Consider the following 13,259-nt stretch of genomic DNA (forward strand, 5'->3'; position numbering starts at 1 on the left):
AAGCAATACACTTTGCAACAAAACATCAATTCTAAGTAACAGATTTGAGAATACTTTTTCCGATAGACTAAAGCTCAAATTCTCGCCACCTTTTTTTTTTTTTTTTGAGCGAATTTCTAGTTTCGTGCAATTGCGACTTTACCATGTTGCAAAAGTTGCAATTGCAAAAGGGCCCCCACGAGCATAGGGCACATAAAAACTAAAAATTCCAAATAAACGGACTCTCTCATGTTATCAAATGAAAACGAAAGTTTCAGTTAGGGGGAACTCTACGGTGATTATCCACCCCAAATTTTGAGGCCTCAATCTACAATTTTTAGATTTCATTGAATTAGTAATAATTCAATGCAGCACAATTAGACAAAAAAAAAAAAAAAAAAAAGGAGAAGAAGAAGAAAAAACAGCTTTACAGGCGCTGTCCCCTAAACCCACCTTTTTTGAAACCCGCGCTTTTGGCAAACTTGTCGTCTATAGGGTCCCAAACTGTAAATCTGCCACTGATTACTGGATGTGAAGGTCAATCTCACGTACTGAGGATTACCTTTCTGGATGATTTCTACGATTGCTTGTCCAACATTTGTTTATGGCAAAAAATGTGGAGATTCCCACCGACAGTTTGAGTTGTAATAGACAGCCTGGTCACAACGTGCGCATCATTTTTTAGTTTCCTAAACAATGCTTGAACGACTGGAAACGTTATTTTTCCTATTTGGTGTCAAATGCAATGCCTCCTATAGTTGGTCCTCCAAGCAGCATCCTAATACTGGGATTAAGATCTGCGTATAAGCCTTCAGAATGCTGCCAGGTTGCGTTTGCCTCATTTATAGTAGGATCTCCAAAAAGTGGCTTTCCCGATTGAGAATATTACATTAATTTTATAGTATTTTAAAAAGAAATAATAGTAATTTTCCAAGAAAGAATAAATGTAAATGATACGAAGAGAAAAAAGGGTTTTGTCACAAAATTAACACAAAATTAATTGTGTTTTATTCCTAATATGACTAAAGATGGAAAAAAAAACATGCATTTTAAGGAGAAATTCAGTAGTTATTGCGGCTTAGGGGAAATTCATTAATTACGTAAGGATCTCGAGGGGGAGGGGGGTTTGAAAAAATCTTTACATACCCTTACTTTGGCGGGGGGAAGGGGGGGTCAAACCCATTCTTACGTAATATTTTCCAAGTCGATATTTTACATTAGAAATCGCGCGGTAAAGTGATTTGGCAGGGATCGTTTTCATTTACGTCTGGAAGGTAAGAAACGTATTAGGATGAGCTGTTTTTATTTGTTTTACGAATAATGAATAGTGTTGTTGTTGTTATTTTTGTGGCAATTTTCGGTGCGCTGCTTCATTTTTCAAACTCTACCGTAATTTGGTGTGATGTCCGACTTCTACAATACACACATGCCATAATGACCCGTTTATAGGGTATAGGCAACCATTCACAGCATAGCAACACAATCACACAAATAAAGGACAAGAGCAGGAGGGAGAAAGTACATCCATGAGCGAGCCAGGGTTCGAACCCGTACCTTTCTGTCGCAGTCAGACTTCTCTGATCACAAGACAAGGTAGGCAAAATGAATAGTGTAAAATATACGAAAAGAGTCACACTGTGTATGGCATGTTTCATTTTTAATTAATATTGCTTCAAAAAAAAAAAGTCGAAAAAACATTCAGTCTAAATTTCAACTTTTCAGTAAATATTTCTTTACACAAAAAGGTTTAATTTAATAATAATGAATTTAATAAAAATTTCAGAGATGCAACGATTCCAAGATTCGTTATTTTATTATTTTGAAAAACGTAATGGAATCTTACGCAAAAATAGGGGGGTGAGGGTGAAAAATCTTACGTACCCTCACATGGGGTACGTCACATCATATATATATATATATATATATATATATATATATATATATATATATATATATATATATATATATATATATATATATATATATATATATATATATATATATATTCTTAGAAATTAGCAGTCCCAATGTACAACACTCTATTCTACCCTTAACTCGAATTGATGTTCTTGAACATTTTAAAGGTAAAATTTTAATTAGAACATTTTGTCTTAATTTAAAACAAGAATAGTCCAAATAACTTTTTCCATTGATTTTTAATAATTTTAATTTTTGAATGAGACCAAAATTTTATGGCTACCTTATTGTAAAACTTGAGAGTAAAAACAAATTTAGAATAATTAATAGAAGTCAAGCAAAATAGAATTACAAAAAGGTCGACCAAATATTTCTTAAAGTAACATGAAAAATAAAATGAAAAGCAAAATGAATTTACCAGGAAAATTACTCGGAGATGTTGGTCATGAATTTGGCTGACAAGGCGTCATACAGTTTCTCTTGCCAAACAATAAGACTCTTAAGGAATTATCTAGTTGAAGAGCGATTACTTTTGCAAAAAAAAAAGACTTTCTAACCAACTGTCTCTGGAATTAAATCTCGTGTTTTTTCCCCATATAGTTATATTTGAGTAGGATTTGTATTAAACGTCAACTGAGGTACTTAATTGACTATTCTGGTCCCAATCCACTGTAATGTACTTCAATTACTTTTTGTCTTGAAAGCAACATAATGCAAGAATACTGAGCAGCGGTTTAAGTTGCGTCTAGACTTAGTCAAAGCTCATCCGAACAGTTGCTTGTTTTGAGCTAAAGCTAAAATTCATCTGCGAGAGGTAAAATCTCAACATGCTCATATTGAATCTGGACGTCGGACTTTAGAAGCCGACACAGAGCATCACCACATCTTAGTGCTCCGCCACCTAGAAGGCAAAGGCCAGGGAGATTAAATGAATTATTTGTGAATATATATACTGCCGTGGGCAAGTAAACGGCAGTATCTGTAGAAATGAGTTTTCGAGATATCCCCATATAAATAATAGCCGATGATCGAGTAACCCGCGTGCTTCAACAATGAAACTCGCTCCACGGCATGATAATTTGATAATATGTTTTGGTAATGTTTAACATGCAGGGAAGGGTTTTATCGTGACAAGGATGAACACGATTCAGTAACTTAACCGTTTTACTGGTAAAACTGTCATTTCAGGGGAATGACAAAACGAAAAAATGGTCACCAAGGAACGCTACCCACTGGAGTTTAGGGTTAATCCACTGGAGTTAGGGTTACAATTTCAACTATCAAAATATCCCCTAACAGGCATTGGCTTCGTTCAAATGTAGAAGCAATTTTCACCCGTCATACCTTGACGGGCGACTTTCTAGTATATTTGAAGAAACACGTTTTGGATTCAATACTAACAATAAGAAAATATTGGAATTAGACGATTTTTTTTTCTTGCATTTTTTTCAAAACGAAAACAATATAACCAAGTTAACGTACAATAGATGACAAAAATGCAAACAAATGCAAAGAATGAAAAATTTGCCCCCGACTTAAGCGAGGGATGCGTTCCAAGACCCTTCGCGTAAGTTGAAATTTCGTGTTGTGGAAAAAGGTATGTGTAAAAATTTTTATAAACATACCCATACGATTAAAGACACTTGTAAACACCACCTCAAACTGTTAAAAACCATCTCATCTTAACCATACATTACTGTTTCTCAAATAAAAATTTGAATTTTTACTTATTGTATTTAAAAAAAAAAACGTTTTATTTAACATAAAAAACTGCTACGATGCACAAAATCAATGATCAATGGGAAAGGAAGACGTAAAATAAACCACTACGGTACGTAAATTATGTTGTAAGAAAAACAAATGCACTATAGTTGTTGAAACTTTCTCTTTTTCTTTCTATCTTCACAAACTTTAAATGAAACAGCGCTCTTACGTGTCATTATATTTCATCAACTTTCCCATATAGAATAAAAAAACAAATGGAAAATGAGGAGTAGTTATTTGTATAATTGATGTTTAGACTAGTACCTGTGGGAACTTCCGCTCTCAGTGATGCCAAAGGGATGAAGGTCCATTCACGAAAAAACCGCGATTCCCTTCGGAAAATTTTCATGTTACGGGTGAAGAATTCGCGTTAGGAATAAAATTCTTTAATGTGGAAAAAATCGCGTTATAGCCATTTCGTGTAAGTCGGATCGCGTTGTAGCGGGAGTCGACTGTACTACCCTTTACCTACCCACGCTAAACCGCAGTATAGCGTATAGTCGGCAGGAGTGGGAGAACGTACTACTTCAATAATTTAGATGAACCAAAAGTGCAGCAAAAAAAATCTATCATTATATTCTTTAGGTTATGAACAAAACATAAAAAAGCTCAGCCAAAAAAAAAAAAAAGAAAGAAAGAAAAGGTGACTTTATTTGCATATTTTGAAATGCGCGCGTGAGAGGAATGGGACAAGCTTTTCAAAGATTTAAGCTAACGAACATTGTTTTTTGATTGGTAAAAACTGAAAAAAAATAAAAAAGGTAGGACTAGAATCGTTTGGTTTTGAGTACCACCAAATATATTTGGCTCAGGATAGTTTCATTGTGATTTCATTTTCTCAGTTAAACTGAAGGTATTTTCTTGTGGAAAGTTAATTCCACAACCGGAGAAATGGATGAATTAGCTTTAAATTTTATTCAAAGGACATCTTAGCAGAAGGATTGCGAATAAAAATACTTTTAATTCACAAACGATTAACCATATTTTTATTCGAAACTCTTGCAACTCTCTTTAAATTTTATTGAAAGAAAATTTTAGCAGAGGGACTGGGAATAAAAATATTGCTGATTCTGAAAAGATCAACAACATTTTTATCCACAAATTCGCAACTCTACAAAAGTGTTCAAAAATAAATAAATAAATGAAGAACAGGAAAGGGAAAAAAAGAGAATAAAATGTCATTTTAAGTAGAAGTATAAATATTTTCGCACCCAAATTATTGGCTGGCATTTGCATCAAGAATACGCAGTTGATTTCACGCGGAAACTTGATATCCACTTAGAGATACACCTCATTTCCAAAAGGATAATATTTAATTCAAGTGTTGCTTTCCTAAAAAAAAGCAACTCATTTTTATTCACAGTATTGAGGTTACTGTGTTAAGGTTGTTCGCTTTGAGCGTTTGATCGGAAGGGTACCAGGAACAAACCCGAAAAGGATATTGGAACTCGATTTCATTCAGACGATAATTTGCTTTTTTCATCGACGAACTTCGAATTGAAAGTAATGTCTTCGTAGCTGTAGCACAATTGTTTTTTAATTGTCACATAATTAACTCGACTAAATGAGTTAATCATCTCATCTTAATTACTCCCAGTTTCCTATTTTTTTTTAGCCTAGATTTTAGTGGAAAAGGGGTAAATTGGGGAGGGTGGCCCAAAGCGGGTCGGTTTACGATGAACGATCGAAAATTGTAGTATTTGGATTTTAATCGCAACAATTTCGGTTTTTTTTTCTTAGCAGGGTTCTTGAACTTCAAAATGAAAAGTGATTTTTGTATCATCTCAAACCCAATATTTATTTATTATCAAACTTAACAAACATGTGAAAAAGCGGGTAAACTTAACTAATTGTGATTTTGTACATTTGCCAATCCAATTTAAAATCAGTACATTTGTTTATAAAACATAAAGAAATAACTGATTTAATTAATATACCAATTAACTGACATTCTAAAAAATAACTTTTAAAAGTTATAATTATCCCATTGAAAGAGAAAATCTAAGTCAGCACACGAGTCAAGAAATTTTAAATAAATATATGAAAAGATCCTACACCCGCTTTGCCCAAAGGCACGTTTTTTATTTCAATAATTATAACCTTAAATTAATAATAAAAAAAAACGGAATGACCATCGTAGTTTATAGGTGGATAGTGTCAGACTAAGTTAATATTATTGACAGTAAAAAAATAGGCTGGTCTTCGACTAATCACAAGTTACAAAACTTCATTTTTTTAAATGTATCATTTTTTTTTTAATTTTAAGCCTGGTTGCGTCATGCCGCTTCAAAGCTGCTTCGCTGGGACTGATAAAAACTCGGGGATGTTCGGGAAAACACGACATACGTATTCATCGCCGCTAACACACCATGGGGGGGGGGGGAGGTCATATGAAGGTCTATCAGCTTTGGGCGATTTACCCGCTTTGGGCCACCCTTCCCTAAATGTTTGGAAATGAATTTGAACGGTAAGTGTTAAAGTGGAAAGTTCAAAAACAAAATTGTCGGTTTGTCATATATGCCTTTCGACTGACATTTGATTCCCAATGTACGCTTCGATTTCAACCATACGCTCGTCTATGTTGCTGTAATTATATTGTAGATTTCAGTTATTTGATCGTTTTAGAGAGTTACAATTAAGAATATAAACCAGTTGTTTAATTTTTTATTTACTTACTTTAGCTTTGTACGACCCTAATTTATTTTTAGAAGACGATTCCTCTGAATTTTCAGGCTGTGTGGCCTCTACGTGATCCAAATCTATTCACCAATTTTAAGACCTTTTTTCTTCCTGTGAGCATTAAAATGACACCCACAGTGAATAAGAACTTTATCCTTAATAGGGCTTAAAATTGAGTACTGTATTTAGCAAGAGTTGTGTTTCCAGAGACAGACAAAAAGTTCAGAAAATGTTGTCTGAGATTTTAAGCTACATTTTTTCAGCGTCAACTGAGAACTGTGCTACAAGTTTGTGAAGAAGTCGTTAGAAATCTTTCAAAGGAAAACATTTTAAATAAAAAGCTTGCGGAGACAATTTCAACTATTCCAAAGTGCTGTGCGAGAATGTAACTTTTGTTCGACTCGCATAATTTGTATAGTAGCAAATTACTAAATTCTCTCTCTTTTTTTTAATCTTAGTTTTATTTTATACTATACAAAACTACATATACAAGTATAGTACAAACTATTCTTTTGTATAGTATAGTATAAACTATACTATACTATGCAAAAGAATAATTTTACAAAAATCGCACTTTAAAATGCGTCTTTTCAAAAATTCATTATAAAAATAATAAAATAAATAAATAAACGATTAAAAAAATCAATCTATTCGAAAAAAAATTTCATTTTAAATTTTGATTTTCTGCGCTCAAGTTAAAAAAAAAATCTGATGCAATTAGTTTAAGGTATGAGAGATAAAAGTGCTGAAAATCACACGAAGCATTAAATAACTTTTATTTTCTTTTAAGAATTATTTTATCGTATAAAAATAGGACTATATATCTTATAGGATTATCTTATAAAAATACTTTTATTTAGAATTCTTTGGTACATACATTTTGCAAAAAATACAATATATGTTGAAGTGGAAATGCTATACGACTAGAACCATTTGCAACATGAGCATTATATGGCATACATCTGATTTTCCTACACGCTGTAGACTAGAAAAAAATGCTTTATTACACACATTCCTTAGCGAAAACAATTGAAGACCTCGAGGTAAGAAGAGAACAATTTCATGTTTTGGCGACGGAACAGCTTCAATGAGTAACAATTAATAATCAGGAAACCATTCAATAGTGTAACAATGAAAAATATAAAAAATACTGTAGATCTTCAACTATCCGAATCCATTGGGACTGGACCCCATTCGGATAATCAAAATTTAGGATATTTGGATTTTTTCCGAAGAAGGCTTGTTTTCATTAATTACGGAATGTGTGTTGAAATTCCAAAAATCTTCGCGCTTCGTCTATGCTAGTTTAGCGAGGGATTGACAATAGTGCGAGTGGATAGAATCATTATTTTACAAATCTCAATACGTTTCCATCGAAAGTTCTTCTTTCAGAAATTCTAAAAGTGATTCGGATGATCAGCGATACGTATAGTTGGATTTCGGATAATAGGAGTTGTAGGGGGGAATATGGGGCAAAATAGTAGGACAAAGTGAAATGTTGAAATATTTACTCTGCTTTTAGTTCTACCTATCTGGTGTTTTTTAACCGACTTCAAAAAGGAGGCGGTTATCAGTTCATACCGTATTATGTTTTTTTTTTTTTTTTTTTTTGTCCACTCACAGCGTCTCACCTAGTGAACCGATTTTGATGATTCTCTTCTTAATGGATAGAGAATGGCTCAACTTAGGTCCCATTACTTTGTTTGACCATATTTATTCTACAGAAAAAATGTTATGCGCAAAAAACAGTAAATTTCATGTAATTCCCTATTAAATATAAAACCCATTGTTATAAAGTTTTGGTGCCATACAACAGTAACATTAATAGTAATTGTAATGGTAATTTTGAATGAAGGCTTCTCTGAAGCAAGCATCAAGTTTCTTCAGTGTTATTGCTTTATAGTCGGGGTAAACCTAACCTCGAAGCGAGATAATGCTGTGATTAAGATCTGCTTAGGCCTTCACAATGCTACCAGGTTAAGTTTGCCTCAACTAACCTGGGTTAGTGTTTTTATCGTTATCAACTATGCCAATAACAGATGATCTGGACTAAGTGTAAGGAGATACAGGGTTGCATCACAAGCAACTTGTATGCTGTGAAATGTACATTAGTTAGGGAAAACGTAATATTTAAATGGTTATAATTAAATTAACACATTAATGAATTCCACAGAGGAACAAGGGTAATTTTTTAGTGGCAATCGCTTAAAATTTTAAGGCATGTTTATAATTTTTTTTGGTATGGAGCATTTTTATGAAAAAAATAAGGTGAAGTTTCGTGATGGTAACTCTTACTATTTCTGAAATATTTACACTAAAAAGAATGAAATAGAAAATTTTGAAAAAAAAAAAAAAAAAAAAAATAGAACGGACTTCAAAATTGCTCTAAAAAGTGAAAAATAATTTTATTCTTTAAACACCATCGATAATATTTTTAAACATAATATTTGAAGTTGGCGCAAAAAAAAAAAAAAAAAAAGACAAAATTATTCACAACCATAACTCAGCTACAACTATAAATTTAAACAGGCCCAGTTTCCTCTCTACCTTATACATTATGCATTGATAACAGCATATTTTAGTAACGATATAAATGTTTCATTCCTTACTTTGGATGTTTTCTGAAAAAAAATATGAACGAAGCATATGGTTACACTGGATTTTACTTTTTGTTTTTGCGCCAACTTCAAAAATTATGTTTAAAAATATTATCGATGGTGTTTAAAGAATAAAATTATTTTTCACTTTTTAGAGCAATTTTGAAGTCGGTTCTATTTTTTTTTCAAAATTTTTTATTTTAACTATGTAGTATCATATGAAGTCTATTCTAGTCAGGCAGAAAATATCGCGTAAGATTAAAGCATTTGGTAGTATAGGCAATTTTAAAAAATTGGTACTCATATCGGAATATTTTGTTGAAAGTCAAAAATTATTTTTATTACTATAAAATGATGTAGGTTTTTTTTTTAAAGATTTTAAATTTTAATTGGGACCTCCTAATATTCAATGCAGTATTAATTTAGTTAATGTAAAGGTTATTTGTATTTTAAATAAATTGTACAATTAGTCAAGTACATGCGGAACAAAGTGAATCGGGCAAAGTGAAATTGTTTGTTTCATTTACTCACTCAATCATTTAATATGAATCACTTACGTTTTCATTAACTAATTAATTTATTTTTGTTCCTTCACTTGTTAATTCACTTATTTATTCATTCATTCACTTATTTTCTTATTCATTTATTCTTTGACTCGCTCATTTTTCTTCACATTAATTGATTTATTCATTTAATTATTCATCTATTGTTTCATTATCTTTTCATTTGCTCATTCAACCTTTTATTTACTGATTCTTTTGATCAAAAATATCTTTTATAATCGAATAAAATACATTTCATTGGGATAATATTTTATTTTTCACTTTGCCCCATGAAAAAAAAGAGAATTTTCCACTTTTTTTTGAAGACTCAAATTTACTACCCAAAAATAAAAAAAACTCTGTTTCAAGGCAAGTTTTATTATAAAATACAATGTTCTTTCTTTGTGTACTGCAATTTTCAAAACAAATGTCCGATTTGTTTATTTAAAAAAAACTCAGTCATCTTAACCATTTCACTTTGCCCCACACTCCCCTACTGTAGTAGCATTTGAAAGAGCATATTGAGACTTTTTTGACACAAAAATTTTTCGCCCTTGAACCCCCATTATCGAAAGATAAGCTCTTACAGTCTGCGAAATTTTAAGAAAAATCGCCAAACTTAGCGAGTTTAGGTGAGTAATGGAATAATCTTTTACACGCTTGCAGATGGATGTCCTGCCACATGCAAACGTTGAAATCTGGTACCTTCAATTTTTCGCCAAGTCTTTAAATTTGGTGCTTTCCATAAAATTTCGACTGACTTTAAGACTTCATGTCTCGATGACGGGGACCAGATGGCAAATACTTTTTGTGTGAAGAAAGGGCCTTACTTTCCTCTTTTGATTGCTATCTGTTTCAGTTTATTTCATTATTACACTATTCGTGTGGTTCCCTGGTAAATCACATTGTATTTCATAAAAATTAAGTTTAGAGACGTATTCTAACAAAATGTTGAATATAACGACGCATTCTTTAAAAATGAATTTTCAGAACAGTTTTACTTTGTGATTACTGAAAGTTTTTAAAATGGAGCAATTCCCTTCTCGCGCCGAGGCCTTCAGTTTTAACTTTTTAAATATATAATCAAAGTTGGTCACTCACTTGAAATATTTGACTTTTTTTCGTAAATGTTAACATCGCAACGTATCCAAATGTCTTTATATTCTTGTGAATAAAGCAAAAATACTTTGGATTTTTTTAAACAAAATTATTTGAAATAGTAGAAGAAACAACAAAACAAATACAGCTGTAAATGAATGCATGAACAATGAAAAATAATATGATGAAAGTTTCAATTTCTTGTGTTTCGTGGGTGTCTCTTTACCACATACAACGTTTTCCAGCAAAGTTTATCACTTAATTTGGAATAAAAAATAAATCATTAAAAAAATCACAGGTTCATTCAATTTTTTTTCTCTCCCATCAATCCTGGGTAACCAGCACCCGTATCTAACACAGAAATGCATGTTTTTTGTGAAGATTTCTCACAAGAAAATCTTTATTTGGTCGCCTCTCTTTTTAAACCGGAATAGGGAGGTGGCGGTTCGTATAAAGTGTGGTAGGGTGGGGGCAACTCATCGTCCCCTATAGCACTCTGAAGTCCTCTGTCGTCAGCTCTCTGATTAGTTGGTGCGTCAAAACCACTGATCGGTGTTGCTGGAGCTTCACGGAGCAATGGCACGCCAACTCGTCTCTGCTGGTTGTTATTTCTGTTCCTAGATCGGCAGTTGTAGAGATTTTTAATTCTGTCCGTGTCTGCTCGCACAACAAAAGCCACCACGAGAAACACTATGAGCGGTAAGAAGACAGAAAGGATGGCGAAGACTGCCAGTCGAGGTTTGCAGCGACTGCGAATGGTAAAGCTGGTGCGGCCGGCGTTAGCTTCATCCGGTATCCATAACAGGACACGATCGCTAGTTCCAAACCCAAGACCTAAAAGAATGAAACAAAACCACTGAGTTAGGAGCATATAAATTGCAGCCGATGAAATTGAACCAGAGGCTTTTTCCGGGAAAAAATCGAAAGCAATCCGCTTCGGATTGACGTCATAATTCATCCTTCAAAACGTCTCCGCATAGAAATTCCGCTGCCGGAGAAGATATGAGAGAGCAGTTTATACGTCGATCCGAAGTGGAATGCTACCAATTTCACTCTGGAACAAGGCAAGGCCACCTAGAGGGAGAATAATTCCCCCAAGACTGAAATTTTGTTGCAATTGAAATATGTATGAGGGACCTTAGCATTTTAGAAACTTTACCAACTTCTTAAACTGATTTCCAAATCAGCTATCTTAAAATTTCAAAAAAAAAAAAAAAAAAAGAGTCACGAAAGTTTGTGATTGCAAAATGTATTTCCAATCACAAATCACAACACATCTAGTCAGTGATCACAACCCATTCAGTCGTGAAAACTGACTTAAAAAAATTGTTCGTATACTTCTGAGATTATAAAACCGTAGCTTTCACTACTAGAGCATACCAATCCTCGAATGATGTGTAAGATTTCTCGAAGTTACGCGACAAAAGTTTGATGCACAGTCAAGTGTGAACTGTGCAAAGAATGCAATTGAAAAAAATCAAATCAAACAACTCTTTGTTTTTTTTACATAGTCTACGTCAAAGATTCTTTCCTATAGTTTTTGCAATTTTTAAATTTTCCTGTAGCAAAAAAAGTGAAAAAGTACAACATTTACTTGTAATTTATAGTCCTATACTAGTGGATAAGTGATGGAACACTGACCAATGGTGCAGGTGGTGGAGAGACTACACATGTCGAAAGTTTGTCCGGTCTTCTGCACCGTGTATTTGGATCGCTCCAGAAAGATCTGCAGATTGATCTCGTTGTGCACCTGTCTGTTGGTGTTGAGCACGGCGATCACGTACGAGTCGGAGGTGGAGACATTGATCTTGACAGGGCTCACCTCGATGGAAGAGGAACAGGATAAGTGGGAGCCGTCCATGTAGCTCGTTCGAATGGGGAAGTGCCTGGGGAAGGAAGAAAATCCAGGATCAGACTCTTGAAGCATGGATATTATTAGTAGGCTGCTGAACTGAAATAGCGGTGCAAAGTGAAATGACAAACTATTTTCACAGTTTGCTGCACCACCTATCTATCAATATGTTAACTAAGTTCTTAACCACTAGTCAAAATTCTAGTCAAAAAATAAATAGCTTTAAAGATCAAGGTACTTCATAATGCAAGTCATTTTCAAATATTGAATTAAGTCAAATTCAAAATTTTATTGTAGTATTTTGTGATACATCAAAAATAATTTTTAATGTACTAAAATGATACAGTTTTTATGATTAACTTTTAAAGTATCGATTGAGATCTACGGATGTCCAGTGCAGAACTTATTTAGTTAATATTAGGCATATTTTGACTTGGTATGTTTAATACAATTTGTCAAGTGCACGCGGAGAAAAGTGAAATAGTTCATTTCATTACTCATTCATGCATTTATTAAACTACGTATTTATTGGATCAATTCGTTTACTTACTCATTCATTTATTCAATCACTTATGTATGCATTCGTTAATTGATTCATTTACGTTCCTTCATTTATTAATTCACTTATTTATTCATTCATTCATTTACTTATTTTCGCATTAATTAACCATGTTATTACTGATTTATTTTCTCTCAAATATTAATTAACTATCTAATTGATTTATTCCTTTATTGCTTCATTATTTATTTATCCAATCTTTTATTTACTCACTCATTTCATGAAAAACATTTTTAATAATCAAATGAAAAATATTTCATGAGAAAAATATT

The 13,259-nt window shown here is 32.9% G+C and overlaps 1 protein-coding gene across 2 annotated transcripts in view; it reads right to left on the reverse strand.

Moving 5' to 3' along the window:
- Window positions 1-8,864: 8,864 nt before the first annotated feature.
- LOC129235178 (uncharacterized) overlaps window positions 8,865-13,259 on the reverse strand; it is a 35,055-nt gene continuing 30,660 nt past the window's right edge. For both annotated transcript variants that reach the window (XM_054868871.1, XM_054868873.1), the window contains exons 5-6: window positions 12,218-12,462; window positions 8,865-11,410 (exon numbers count right to left, since the gene is read on the reverse strand). In XM_054868871.1, the coding sequence (XP_054724846.1) occupies window positions 10,977-11,410; window positions 12,218-12,462 (679 nt within the window). In that variant the 3' untranslated portion in view covers window positions 8,865-10,976. The remainder of the gene's footprint in view (window positions 11,411-12,217; window positions 12,463-13,259) is intronic.

Source organism: Uloborus diversus, chromosome 2 (assembly GCF_026930045.1).
Source record: "Uloborus diversus isolate 005 chromosome 2, Udiv.v.3.1, whole genome shotgun sequence".
Classification (NCBI taxonomy): domain Eukaryota; kingdom Metazoa; phylum Arthropoda; class Arachnida; order Araneae; family Uloboridae; genus Uloborus; species Uloborus diversus.